Source organism: Corylus avellana, chromosome 4 (genome assembly GCF_965113065.1).
Source record: "Corylus avellana chromosome 4, dhCorAvel1.hap1.2, whole genome shotgun sequence".
Taxonomy (NCBI): Eukaryota; Viridiplantae; Streptophyta; class Magnoliopsida; order Fagales; family Betulaceae; genus Corylus; species Corylus avellana.
The window spans coordinates 31631449-31646412 of NC_142493.1; the positions used below are offsets into that span (position 1 = coordinate 31631449).

General features: G+C 36.2%; 3 protein-coding genes across 3 annotated transcripts; all 3 read left to right on the forward strand.

Annotated features, from left to right (window-relative positions):
* Positions 1–4328: 4328 nt before the first annotated feature.
* On the forward strand, positions 4329–6046 carry LOC132178424 (xylan glycosyltransferase MUCI21-like). The gene is made up of 2 exons (XM_059590862.2): positions 4329–4579; positions 4694–6046. The coding sequence occupies exons 1-2, from the start codon at positions 4399–4401 to the stop codon at positions 5941–5943; spliced, it is 1431 nt and encodes a 476-aa protein (XP_059446845.2). The 5' UTR covers positions 4329–4398; the 3' UTR covers positions 5944–6046.
* A 1355-nt stretch (positions 6047–7401) lies between these two features.
* LOC132178425 (xylan glycosyltransferase MUCI21-like) lies at positions 7402–9068 on the forward strand. Its single transcript, XM_059590863.2, has 2 exons — positions 7402–7535; positions 7850–9068. Exons 1-2 carry the CDS (start codon positions 7402–7404, stop codon positions 9066–9068), a joined length of 1353 nt encoding a protein of 450 aa, XP_059446846.2.
* A 1454-nt stretch (positions 9069–10522) lies between these two features.
* Positions 10523–13780, forward strand: CM3 (chorismate mutase 3). Its single transcript, XM_059592378.2, has 6 exons — positions 10523–10820; positions 11444–11666; positions 11758–11844; positions 12715–12858; positions 13197–13289; positions 13390–13780. Exons 1-6 carry the CDS (start codon positions 10633–10635, stop codon positions 13624–13626), a joined length of 972 nt encoding a protein of 323 aa, XP_059448361.1. The 5' UTR covers positions 10523–10632; the 3' UTR covers positions 13627–13780.
* Positions 13781–14964: the final 1184 nt, after the last annotated feature.

A 14964-nucleotide genomic window follows, 5' to 3' on the forward strand; every position in this document is an offset into this window, starting at 1 on the left:
AAGTTATTCCCATCCACTAACAAATAGTTTTTTAAGTTATCTCAAATATATTTAAACTTTTCAAAAATAAGATAATTTTTTTTAAAAACTTCTCATAGATTCGAAATGTAGCACTCTATATACAATTAGTTTTGCATTTAAAAGATAAATTATTCACATAAAATATGTAATCTTATTAGTTTTTTTTTTATCATATGAGATTGAACTTTATAAATTATTCTAAAAAATTATAATAATTTATTATGTAATAACACAAATGTAAAAGATCTGAATTTTGTTTTATATAAATGAAATTCTCACTAAAACACCAAACCAAGCACATACCAATTTTGGCAGAAAACATAAAATACAAAAGGATATAATGGGTAAGTGAAGATTCCCCAGACCCTGGCCGTACAATATCTTCAACCTATAATCCTATAAAAGGCGGAGTTTGTAAATTCCACATCTCTCTCCAAGACTCTCACTCTCAAATCCCTATGTCGATCTGCGTCCCGCGTCCACGAATCTTGGGCTCCTCGCAAAAGCGCATGGCCCTCAGTTTCCGCAGAAATAACGAGAAGGCCCTTTTCCAAAAACGAACTGACGAGATTGCCCTTGCGCTGATTGTGGTCCCCACGGCCAAATCGCATTTATCCGCCCCATTGCGTCTCACCTCATCCCATCCACTATCTGTCTCTTTCTCAAGCTCACGACTTCCAAAGATCTGAGAAGAGCATCTGCTTTCCCCCGGCTTTTTCGATAAAAGTCACTCCCAACATTGCCCCAGCATTTACCATAATTGTCCTTTTAAGGTAAACTCCATGAGAAACTTTTACCTGTGACTCTCCAACATCGGTAACACCGTAAGCCCATGCTTTTGATTCGTTTTCCCACGTTCATCTTTTCCTGTATTTTTGTGATTTTTTTTTTTGTTTCCACCTTTTTTAAGACATGTTGTTTAACATCAGAGGCTAAGCCCATTAGAGAAATGGGTTAAGCACAGGTCGAACCCCTTCCCTCTTAACCACTAAACCATACTTTTATTTTTACAATCTACAAAATAGATAACAAACAAACGGAAGAGCAAAGGAGATTTAGTAGAAACAATCCGTTTAGCAAGTTGAAATTGGGGTGTAGCCAAAATTAAAAACTTCCCAAATTTTTTTTGCTGCTAGCGTATCTGCTCGAGCCATTTGTCTAGCATGGCTTGAGTGGAAGATTATGTATTACGCTTTGTAGACCACCGTTCGAGCGATAGTTGAGCGGTTAACAATACTGCCTAATCTCCGCTCAAATGAAGGTTGAACCAATATCTAGCGAAGTATTCTGCATTGACTTCCACTTGAGTGGAAGTCGAGATGACGTCTAGTGGAGTGTTTTAAACTCCTTTCAACTGTCCTACATCAAAGAGTGTCAAGTTTACGAGTTGAAAGAGCATTTGAATTAGGTGCAATGAGAATTGAGTTAGTTTGTATATTTTTGAAAATTTTTAAATGGAATAAAGTTTCTCTCAAATTGGAATGAAAGAAGTTTCCCTAATTCAATCTATTAAATTAATATATGTTCTTAATTAGAGCATACTATTTTCTCAAACGTTTTAAAAAATGCACGTGAAAATCACGTGTATTTTGAAGCCTATATATAGGCAAGGAAATTGTTTACCTTGTCATTGTCCGCCGAGAAATAAAAATTGGAGCCCATAATTTATTTTATTTTTTTTCACAAAAAAAAAAAAAAAAAACCCTTCCAAGGCTTTGGATTTTTGGGTCAAAAGGGATTTTCTCATTGAATGTGTATTGGATTTTAGGATTGTGAAGAATCTGATTTGAAAGTGAGAGTCCAAGTTGGATGAATGTAATAAAATTCATTGTTGAATATTATTACCTCTCACTATTTTAAAAGCAAAGGTTGGATTAATGGCTCTGTGCACTCTCACTGTGAAATCTCTTGAATCTTGTCTCCATGAAGTTGTGTACAAATTAATCACAAGTAATTAATATTACATATACAATTATTTTCGTTTCACTAGGCATTACGATAAAACGCAGAGTTCAGAAGATGATCTACATAATTGAGGGCCTGGTCAAAAGGCTTGCAACATAAAGCAAATAATAGGCCACAAAGCCCATTGGGTCGAGACAGCTGCTAATAAAAACTCTTCTCGCATGGGTTTGAATTTCTTTTGACACATTAATCAATCTTCTTAAAATATCAACAAGTGTTGGATCGATATGTTTGAGAATTTGTGTCTGCAATCTGCATTCATTCGTTTGTTTGAAGAAGACTGTAAAAAGATGATTTTTTTGCTCTTCTTTTAACAACAGTTAAAAAATTCCGACACCAATAAAAGAATTACTGTGAAGAACGAGCGATGACGTCGCTGGACACATGAAGTACAACTATTTTTTTTTTTTTAATTTTTGAAATCTCGAAGTACAACAACAACATTGTACTCGGGACCACCGACCATTCCTTGTCTCTGAAATTTGCTCTGTTATTCATTGAGTGGCAGAATAAACAAAAAGGGTTGGAAGAAACCAAAGAGCACGTGAGCTGAGACCCACGCGAATTAACTTTAGACTAGGATTCCTTTTAAAAAAATTCAACTGTTCAATTTTTTTGTTTTTTTTTTTTTTAAAAAAAAAAAAAACGTTGAACACAGAAAAGTAATAGGAAATCAAACAAATGAATTCAAAAAAATTTTCAAACTGACATGATAAGCGTTTTTAAATTAAAAAAAAATGTAATTCTCACTTATTTGTTTGCCACTCATGGTTTGCCACGTTAGTTTATAAAAAAATTTTGAGTTCATTTATTTGATTCTCTAACATTTTCCTTAAACATGAGAGGAGTTGGTTTTGCAAATATTTAATTAAAGAATAATTTTCATTTTTTTTAGCTTTAGTTAAAGAATATTATCTATTTTATTATAAATATCTTATACATTGTTGAGTTACGGTTATTAAGCACTATAACAGTTACTCGATGAAATCTCGGGCCAAAAATGACAAGCCTGATGTTGAGGTTTTATTTTATTTACCAAAATTAGCGAAAGTTTCAATAAAATCAAATCTGCTACAGTATTAATCCACTTCAATTTTTTAAATTTTTTTCCAAACACATCCTTAGTTACTTGGGAGTTAGGACAGGTAGACCTGCGGGATAAATTATTTTTCTGGTGGAAAATTCAGGTGGTACCGTTTTCACAGACGTCATGATTTTTGACTAATCAGCGCCGGCCAAATCGTCTTGGTTTCTTGACATGATTGTACAATCTTTGGTGCAGGAAAGGGAAGGGCCAGTTCGCCCATTGTTTTATACCAGAAAATTACGTTTATGGCCCAGATCTCAAACCAAGGGCCCACTTAAAAGTCCCATTTTACAATACAATAATAATATCCTGATTCCTGGCTATGACTTTTAGCAATAAAAAAAAAAGAAAAATAAAATTATAAAAGCATATTATAATACTTGTGACCCAAATTAATGAATTAATAGATCGTTTCTGAATTGGGCTTGTTTTAAAATTAACAAAAAAGTAAAGACAGATGTCAAACAGACCGAATTTGTCTAGACGGTCCTATTATCTGGGCCTATCATAAATCTTTTTCTATTTTATTTTTCCTTCACCAGAATATATATATATATATATATATATATATATATATATAACAAATTAGTGGGTTATTAATTAATAATTAATTTGGTAAGAAACGGCAGATGAATATGCACGTCACGATGCATCATCCCATAGAAGAAACATTTTCCTCGTTAAATTACAAATTACACCCATCAATTTAGGCAGGAAGGGTGGCACGTAATGAAGTAGCGGCAACCGGCGGGGTGGACTTCAACCGATCATCGCCAACTTTCCAAAAAAATGTTCAAAGTCGATTGCTATGTTGACCATTCAAACGTGTATATGGACTGCTGTTTATCTTTGAACCAATCCCCTTTCACCACGTACCCAAGCACCGCTATACTCGCATACTTTTGCTATACGACTGCTGCTTTCAATTTTTTTTTTTTTTTTTTTGATTTTTCGTAAATGATTCCCTGCTTAAATGTATATACATATTTTTAATATAATTTAGCTGTCTCTATTAAATCACTGCCCTAAATCCTAATAACGTGGGAGCTTGCACCCGGCAAGATGCCTCCCACGTCTCTCATCACTTCTTCTCCGTCTAGTTGCACCGTTCCCTGGCCTCTCTCTCTCTAAATCTGCAAAATATTTTTAGTGAGGTAAACTGTTAATTTCTCCCTGCTCGCTCTCGTTTGATTGATATTGCAATAATTTATTTGACATTTTCTTTTTGAAATCCAGATCGAATATCAACGACTATCGGAGCTTTAAACGTGCAAGGTGGGATATATATGCTGAGAAAGAAAGATGAATATAAAAGGAAAGCTTGAATGATGAGAGAGTCGGCTCTGGGTTTGCTTCGAATTCGATCACATAGGGATATGATGAAGAAGAGAGAGTCAACAACGGTGATCGCATGCATCGCAATCCTACTGCTTTTCTTCGTATTCCACTTTAATTTCTCCATCATGTCAAGAATTAATGCGACTCGTCCAGCCATTAAGACTCAAGGTATGCGTTGCAGAATCCTCTTAGTATTAATTAAATAATTTTAATTTTATAATTTTTTTTTTGAAAAAAAAAATTAAGTAATGATCATTTAACACTAAATTTCCATGGCTGCAGGTAGAAAACACTTGGTGCCAAAATCAATTCGCAATGCGAGAATAGTCCATAAGCCGCCGCCTCGGCAATCAACACGTGCAGAAGAAATCAGCTGCGACCGAGCCCACCATACCTACGACATCTGTTCAATCAACGGCCCAACGGTCCTGGACCCCACCGCCTCAACATTCTTTCTAATGGACCCCACCAGATCGACCCCACAAAAGCCACTGGTGGAAAAAGTCCGACCATACGCTCGCAAGTTGGAGAATTTCACGATGTCCAGAATTAAAGAGGTCACCCTCGTGGCGGGCCCACGAAGCCCAAAATGCGAAATCCAACACAAGGCCCCGGCCCTAGTATTCAGCGCGGGCGGGTACACTGGGAACTTCTTCCACGAGTTCAACGATGGCTTCATCCCCCTTTACATCACCGTCAATACCATCTTCCCTGATCAAGAAGTCGTGCTTGTAATATCGAAGGCTCGTGATTGGTGGATCAGCAAGTACACAGAATTGTTACGCACTTTCAGCAAACACCCTATCATAAACCTCGACAACGATACTGCCACCCACTGCTTTCCTTCTGCCAGCGTGGGCATGATATCACATGGTTTTATGACCATAAACCCCTCGTTAATTCCAAGCTCAAAAAATTTCACCCATTTCCGCGCCTTCCTCGGCAAAGCTTACGGCCAAAATCGCAATCTCCAAAACCTTCCAAAATCCCGGCCACTTCTTGTGTTAGCAGGCCGGAGCGGCGGCGTCGGTCGCCTGCTCTTGAACCAAAATGAAGCGAAACTCGAAGCAGAAATGGTCGGTTTCGACGTGACTGTTTTCGAGCCAACACCCGGGACCCCATTGAAAGAAGCCTATGCGTTGATAAATTCGAGCCACGCAATGGTCGGGATACACGGTGCGGCGCTTACACATTCGGTGTTTCTCCGGCCAGGGGCGGTGTTTGTGCAAGTGGTGCCGCTTGGGGCGGAGTGGGTGGCGGAGGTTTGCTTTGAAAGGTCGGCAAGAGCTATGGGGATAGAGTACATGGAGTATAGGATAAAGGCGGAGGAGAGTAGCTTGATGGACAAGTATGGGAAGGATGAAATGATTGTAAAAGACCCGGCTGCTTTTCGAGGAAAGAAATGGTCCCAAGAAGCCATGACCATATACTTGAAGGAACAAAATGTTAAGCTGGATATGGTTAGATTTAGGGTGTACTTGAAGGTAGCGTACAAGAAGGCCAAGAAATTCATGGACAAAGAAGGACAGTAACGAGGTCCAAGGCTGTAATCGAGCCAAGCCAAGTTGAATTTTGTTATTCTAGGGCTGGCTTGTAGAAGAGGTCTCCTAAATGAGCCGAGCTTAACCGAGCGGGTTGTCGACTAATTTATTTACGGCCCTACTCTTGAGGTTTTTTATTTCTTCTTCTTTTTTTTTTTTCCTTTTTTTTTCACATTTATTTGTAGAATTCATTAAGAAAAATTAGAATTTGATGCTATGAGACTCTGAGTGAAGCATGCATTACGAATTTGTTTAAACCTTTAGGGCTGACTTACTAATGTGTACGTTGCCAATCCAAGATACATATATATGAAGATATGAATGAAAAAGGGAACTTAGTAACACAAACAAATTGTTAACTTAAATCAATTTATTGAGGATTTGTTTGAAATTGCAGTTTCAATAAGTGAGTTTTTAAAAATTGTAAATTTGTATTTCACAAAGAGAGATGATTGGTGTCAATAATTTAACTATATTTCTTTCATATTTTCTTACAAATTCAATAGATCAACCATTAGATTTGTGGGGTTTGCCATTAACTTATGTAGAGTCTACATAAGTTCATAAATTTAATGGTTGATTTGTAAAATGATATTGGCAAAATATATATTTTTTAAAAGATAAATGATTTAGGTCTATATATATATATATATACAAATCAATTATTAGATTTGTAAACTTACATGGACCCACACAAATTCAATAGTGGACACCACAAATCAAATAATTGATCTATTAAATTTGTAAGATAATATGAAAACAATATTGACGTGAATCATTTATCTTTCCAAAATCTGTATCTTGGTATTATATTTTTTTACTTCTTTTGATTGGTAATTTTATTTTATTTTATTTTATTTTATTTATTTTTTATCATAATTGGGGCATAATTAAAGAAGATTTACTAACTTTTTAAACATAATTTACAGCCTTAATTAGAGAATATTTACTAACCGTTTACCATGTTTAGAATCTTAAACAAAAAATATATATATTTTTTAATTTGCTTTTTAATATATAAACATAATTTATTATATAATTATTATTTGCATGTTGGCTTAGGCAATTGCCTAATTCATAGCCAGCCCTAGCTATTAAATCCAGTGCCTAATAACGTGCAAACCCGGCCGGCAGCGCGGCACGTCTCTCCCTTCTCCTCCAACTAGTTCCACGGTCGACCCCTCTCTCTAATCCGGCGTCCATAGAAAGTTATAGCAAAAGATTTACAATTTGTTTAGAGTTGTTTGCTCTTGATCATATCTATTCGCACCTACATTTTTGGTCAGGTAATTAAACTAGCTAGTGTTCTAATTTCTCCATGTTGATTTATATCTCCAATACTCAATTTCTTTGACATTCTCCTTTCGAAATTCAGATCAAATATCAAAAGGATCCATAATACCAAAAAAATACACGCAAAAAAGAAGAAGGGTTTGATCACTAAGCGATATGAAGAAGGTGAGAGAGTACTCAAAGGCGGAGATAGCATGGATTACAATCGTACTACTTTTCGTTGCATTCCAGCTGTTTGATTTAAAGATTGTGCCAAGAACAACTGTTACTCACTCATCCATTAAGACTCAAGGTATGCACTATGCACAACCCTTAGTTTTAATTTCTATGTTATATTTTTCTTTTTTTAAAAAATATATTATTTGAAATGCAATATTAGTAATTAAGTTTTTATATTCAAGTTTTTCTTTTGATGATATAACTCTTGGAAGGAGAAATAGAGAAAAACAAAAATGAAAATTTATAAATAGGATCGATCGATGTCTCTTAATTGAATAAGATCAAAAAGTAAATAATTCTATTTTATGTTTATATCAAAATATTAATTTCAAGTTTTAAAATAAATGTTGATTTACTCACGCACGCCCTTGAAGTAAATTTTCATGGCTGCAGAAAGAAAAAGGTTGGTGCCAATATCAATCCGAGAAGAAGAAATCAGGTGCGATCGAACCCACGAGGACTACGACACCTGTTTGATCAAAGGCCCAACAGTTCTCGACGCCATCCAATGCACATTCTTTCTAATGGACCCCACCATCTCGACCCCACAAAATCCTGTGGTGGAGAAAATCCGATCCTACCCTCGCAAGGCGGAGGATCGTACGATGTCCAAAATCACTGAGGTGACCATCGTGGCGGGCCCACCAAGCCCAAAATGTCAAATCCAACATGATGCCCCGGCCGTGGTATTCAGCGTCGGCGGGTACAGCTCGTACGCTGGGAACTTCTTCCACGACTTCAACGACGGCTTCATCCCCATGTACGTCACCGTCAATTCCTTCTTCCCCGATCAAGACGTCGTACTCGTGCTAACGGACGTCAATGATTGGTGGTCCAGCAAGTTCACAGAATTGTTACGCACTTTCAGCAAACACCCGATCATAAACCTCGACAACGAGAGTGCCACCCACTGCTTTCCTTCCGCCAGCTTGGGTATAATAACACATGGCCCAATGACCATAAACCCCGCGTTATTGCCCAACTCAAAAGACATGACCGATTTCCGTGCCTTCCTCGGCAAAGCCTACGGCCAAACCCAAACCCAAAACCCTCCAAAATCCCGGCCGCGTCTCGTGATAACCAGCCGGCGCGGCACCGTCGGCCGCCAACTCTTGAACCAAGATGAAGTGAAAATCGAAGCAGAGAAAATTGGGTTCGATGTGTCGATTTTGGAGCCCAAACGCGGGACCCCTCTGAACGAATCCTACGCTTTGATAAATTCGAGTCACGCAATGGTCGGGATTCACGGCGCAGCGCTAACGCATTCGCTGTTTCTCCGGCCGGGGGCGGTGTTTGTGCAGGTGGTGCCGCTTGGGGCGGAGTGGGTGTCGGAGGTTTGCTTTGAAATGTCGGCAAAAGCGATGGGGCTGGAGTACATGGAGTATAAGATAATGGCGGAGGAGAGCAGCTTGATAGAAACGTATAGCAAGGATGAAATGATCATAAAAGACCCAGTTGCTTATCGAGGAGAGAAGTTTTCAAATCATCCGGCCATGAGAATATACTTGCGGAAACAAAATGTGAAGTTGGATATTGTAAGATTTAGGGAGTATTTGAAGCTAGTGTACGTTAAAGCCAAGAAATTCATGGACAAGGACGGATAATTACGAGGGTCTTCAATATTCAAAGGGCATAAATAATTTTGATTTTTATTTATGCAACTGTTCAAGTTTATTTATTATATTTCAAACGGATCGAGAGGGTGCTGATTCTTTTTTTTCTTCTTTTTTTTTTTTTTTTTCTTTTTGTTTTCTGGAATTCATAAGAAACTTAATTAGAATTTGTTAACTTGTAAATTTTTTTGGGTAAATGTTGTTAATCTATAAGTGTATATTCATAACAACACATTTAAATTGATTAAGAGCATGTTTGGGGTTGCGTTGAAAAATAAAATTTTTAAAACTAAAAATAGATTTTTAGAAAAAAGCTTCATTTTTAAGTGTTTTTTTTTTTTTTTTTTTTTTTCAAAAGTGCGTTTTATCCAATTTTATATTAAAAAAATGAGTTTTTTTTTTTTTAACCAAATATGCTAACGTTTTGTTTGGCATAGCTTTCTAAGTATTAAAAGTAATTTTTATCCTCCCTAAGGCAATTCCAAACAAGTCCTAATTTCTAACATTTTGTACCAATATGTCTACCAACACATCCCATCACTAATTAGTGGACTTTTCTTTTGGATCTCATTCACGTATTTCATTTGAAATGAAAATCAATTCATTTTACGGTCAATATTTTGTTTTTTAAAATTAATGGTCTTCATAATACCATATGGTAAATATAATATCATATTATTACACAAATTTAAATGACAACGAAATAAAATCATGACCATAATTGTCTAAAGAGTCGACACCAATCAATATTTATTTTTGGAGAAATGATACACATCCCAAATTTATTTTCCAAAAGTTAGTTCTCAAATGATGTGTCACCATCTCATGAGTTAGTGACACACTTTCCAAAATAATAAAGTTGGTGACACACTTTTCAAAATAATAAATCTTATAAGATGATGACACATCGTTTGAGATATCATATAAAATTAAACTGCTTATCATTTGGACGGAGTAATTCTAGGTGACCTACTTGCATCCTACTTATATCCCACTGAGAATGATATGGCTATTTAAATCACATTTTGATCAAAATTCAATAATGATCAATCACAAATCCAATAGTAAATTTACGAGTCACATCATTCTTAGTAGGATACAAGTAGACCACCTAGAATTACTCATTTGGCTGCACCCTCTGTTTTTGGAAAACTACTCTAAATGGAGAAGAATAAGGAAGTAATTTATTTTCCTGATAAATGTGAACGTAACCACCTTACTTGAACATTTAATTACAAAATTTGGCGGAGTAAGAGATAGAGATTTTTGCTTTTATGGTTGGTTTAGGAAAAATGTGTTTTTAGATGGAAACTTTAAATTTTTTTGTTATCTAAAAGATGATTTCACAAATATTATGATCCTCCCATTTTTATTGAAGGGGTTTAAGCATAAATTCATTGTATGTAAAGATTTTATCCATACCCATAATTTTATATGTTCTTTCCAAGCATTCTTAGCATTCCTCGTTCCTTCTCATTTGCTCTGCCCTTTTGTCTGTTTGTCACTCTTCCTGAGAGCCCTTGTCTCTGTCTTTCTCACTTCTCTACCACCGGTAATGGAAGCCAAGCTATTAGAAACTGCTAAACCAGGCACTCCAGCCCACATTATCTTTAAATCTTCAAGACCCACTTTGCATTTCGCCTCCCAGACCCCCCTTGAATTTCTCCGATCACATTCTGGTGGGAATGGGCTTCGCCCTCTTCAAGTTTCTTCTTCTTCTTCTTCTTCCTCCTCGCCCGTCAGGTACAAAATGAAAACCTTTTTCTGCTATATATTTATTCAATTTTTCTTGCTTATTTACGTCATTCTTTGAGCATTATCAGCCCATATCTTTAAAAACTATTCTATATCGTATTACTGTTAAAAATTGTTTTTGTTTGTTTGTTTGTTTGTTAATTTTGTTTTTTTTCTGTACCATTGCACATGACACTGACTACACTGATAATTAAAGATTGGTGGGCAATTTTTGAAATGATTATTTGAAAGAGTGAATTTTGTCAACTTCTATGCTGTGCAGGCACATATTATCATTAAAGGGTCCATTTTCTTTTCTTTTTCCCCCCTGGATGAAACAATCTCAATATGACAATAACACAAGCACATCGACACATGTTTATGATCAGCAGGCAATAGAAGGAACAACCATGTCCATTTGCTTATTATTTGCTGAGATATGTCTTGATGTAAGAATTACCGTATGTGGGGCATAGTTTAAGATTTGTGAGTCGAGTGGAAGAATTTTGTGAAACTAACTTTTTTAGGATATCTAACAAAAGAATCTTCCCCAATACCAAAAAAAGGAAAAAAGATGGTGACTTTCAAGTGTTAGTTAACCAACTTCTCACATGAATCTTCTTTTGATACAGATGTGCAAGGAAGAAGAGGGTGGATGAGAGTGAAACCTTAACTCTAGATTGTATAAGACACTATTTAATTCGACAAGAGGATAGTATAATATTTAGCCTTTTGGAGAGGGCTCAGTATTGTTATAATGCAGACACATATGACCATGATGCATTCTCCATGGACGGCTCCTGTGGTTCTTTGGTTGAATTCATGGTCAGAGAAACTGAAAAGCTCCATGCTCAGGTAATTGCATTTACGAGAGAGATTAAAAAAAAAAAAAAATCTAGAGTTATGATGTCACAAGTTTTCTAATTCACTTCTATTTGAAAACTAGGTGGATAGATATAAGAGCCCGGATGAACATCCTTTCTTCCCAGGGGATTTACCTGAGCCGATGCTTCCACCTTTGCAGTACCCACAGGTATGAAATGCCATTTTTTTCTACGTTCATATAAGATCTCACATCACTTGGTGAGCAAAAACTCAGATATTCTGTAAGTTGATGAGACACTTTTTCAATCTATTGGTCGATTTTAAGCTATCCTCAATGCTTAAGCTTACTCTTGGGGAATTCATATTTGTAGTACCTGTACTACGAGGAGGAGTTGGTGTTAGCAAGCTGTAAACTTGGGATTTGAATATTTCTGTCGATGATTTGGAATTATTTTACTGTTCCATATAGTTGGACAGGGACAATAGAGGTTTCCACAGCAAGAAATGTCCATGAGGTGGTTAAAATGAGTTTCTGCAAGACTTCATATGATCATGTGTTCCCATTCATCCTATTTTGGATTGTCAGGATCTCCTTTTGGATTTCATTGGATGCTCTTAGCTTCAGGTTGCTATTCGCTCAATCCCTTTTCTCCTTTTGTGGGGGGCTTTTGTATACTTCTTGTGTATTTGGATTGTGCCCCATTTTGCCACTTCTTGATAAATATATTCTGAGACTGGCTAAATTTTCAAGTCTGTCTGTGTCTTGACATAGTGAGATACTATGTTAATGTTCAGTTCGGAGCAGAGGTCTAACAATTTTGGAACTTATAATTTAAAATCTTGAAGACAATGAGTGAATTTGTAGCATTTTCAGTTCAAGTTCATATTTTACAGTTATAAGTTCAGCTCTTGGTTGCAATTTTTTTGTAAAGGGAGAGAAATAGTATCACTTGCTTTGTAATTAATTGAAGATTATGATCTATCTTTCTCTTTCAGAGCTCTTTAGATAACATTTTTATTAAATGTTGCTGAGATATTCTTCCACTGATTTTGGTCTCTTTTTCTGATATGCCACTAGGTTCTGCATCCCTGTGCTGATTCAATCAATATAAACAATATAGTGTGGAATATGTATTTTAGAGATCTTCTTCCCCGATTGGTCAAAACCGGAGATGATGGTAACTGTGGATCAGCTGCTGTTTGTGACGCACTTTGTCTACAGGTATGGCATTCAACTTCTGGTATATTATCAACTATAACTAATTTTTATGGTGTGATAGAGAAATACAAGTGTTATGATATGAACTGGTCTCCTCCTGTGGCTTTGATAATAGCTAATTGGCAACCTTGTCAATAAAGAATGCTCAAGTGAATTACTTGACTCCTTAATGGAAGCATGGAAATTTCCTTAAGTACCCATGTCAGCTTGTCACTGCTGCCATTCTATATTGGGTTAGATTCTCAATTGCTGTGCTAATGACATATGTGAGACTTTTGGCTTATTGGTTACATTCCATGTTTGGTCTGAGAAAACTTGACTTTATGATGTTGTGCGCCTAGGCACTCTCCAAGAGAATCCACTATGGTAAATTTGTTGCAGAGGCAAAATTTCTATCGTCCCCTGTTGCATATGAAGCTGCCATTAGGGTACAAGTAAGTTCCTACATAGATGTGTTGTGTTTCCTTTTTGTTGATGATTGATTTTCTTAAAATACCGTTTTTGTTTTTTGCTGGGGAAATGTTGGCCTTGCAGGACAGGGCTCGACTCATGGAATTGCTGACATTTGAAACAGTGGAAGCTGCTGTCAAGAAGAGAGTGGAGACGAAGTCAAAAATATTCGGGCAAGATGTAAAATCAAGCCAAGAGGAAGATGAGGGCGATCCTGTATACAAAATCAAGCCAAGTTTAGTTGCCAATCTGTTTGGGGATTGGATCATGCCTCTAACAAAGCAAGTTCAGGTTGAATACTTGTTGCGAAGATTGGATTAAACAAAAGAACAAGATGGTGCTTGTTATTTCTTCACAGCTCTGAGCCTCCGAGATTCACTTGTCTGCATTTCTGAAACCATTTCCTAAATGTAAAACTCATTCAAAAAATGTATTGTTTTGCCCAGATTAATGTCCGGGCATATTAGCATTTTTAGTGTCGATAATATTCAGACTAAGAATTCTGGATTGAGATCCCTTAGAATTTCCTTTAAATTTGAGATCCTCAAATTTATAAATCTTTTATCTCATCTTTTTTGACATGTCCGCATAAGAGGAGGAGGGAGATTCGAACTAATGACCTTCACTTTATTAAGCGTGGTTCGAACCGATTGAACTACCTCTTAGGGACAGCGGTTTATCTCATCTAAACGTCTAAAATAAGACATGTTTCAGCATTTAATAAAGAAATTTAATGAGGAAACTACCCTCAATGAATTTAATAAGTCATATTTCCTCATTAAATGCCGAAACATGGCTTATTTTTTACGCTTAGATGATATGAATCGCTATAATTTATGAATTTGAGAATTTCAAATTTAAAGAAAATTCTAATAAATCTCAATCTAAGGATTCTTATTGGTTTAAATAAAGAGCTTTCTGGCCAAAGTAAATAAATAGTTGCGTGATACCATTTGGAAAGCTCATGATACAAATGTCCTTTCATTTAAATAAAAAAATGTTGTTATTTTGTAATATTAGAATCATGATACAAATGTCTTTTCATTTAAATAAAAAAATGTTAACGTTGTTATTTTGTAATATGAAACGACACCAATATCATGATTATTGTAAATGTTATGCGCCTGCCTATAAATGACAAGTTTTATATTATGAAAGTTGAAACAAAAAACATCTCAAGTTCAAACAAGGCATTAGGAGTAGTACTACTCTCAATGGGAATTAGGATGATGATGATGATGATGATGGTTTTTACGATTTTACTAATTGTGCCGTTAATTATGGCAAAAGGCAATTATGGTCCTCACACTCATTCTTCTTCGATCACTTGATGATCATGATCAACACCAGTACTTCCATGGTGATGATGGGGACGCTATTTCTAATTGGGAAAAACTAGAAAAGAAGAAAAAAAAATGCGAGGAAAAATGCAGAAGCCATTTCCGTGTTGGGACGAAAGCATACGAGATATGCATTGAAGGTTGCGCTAAACCAAAAATGGGACAGGTCAAAAAGAAGTGCGAGGAAGAGTGCAGCCATTACGGTTCTGAAACGAGGGAGTACCACCGTTGCGTGGCGGAGTGCTGGATGTCAAGTTTATTTGAATTCTCGGTTCAATCATGATCCACCAACAATATGGTTATGGTATACCAACGTGCG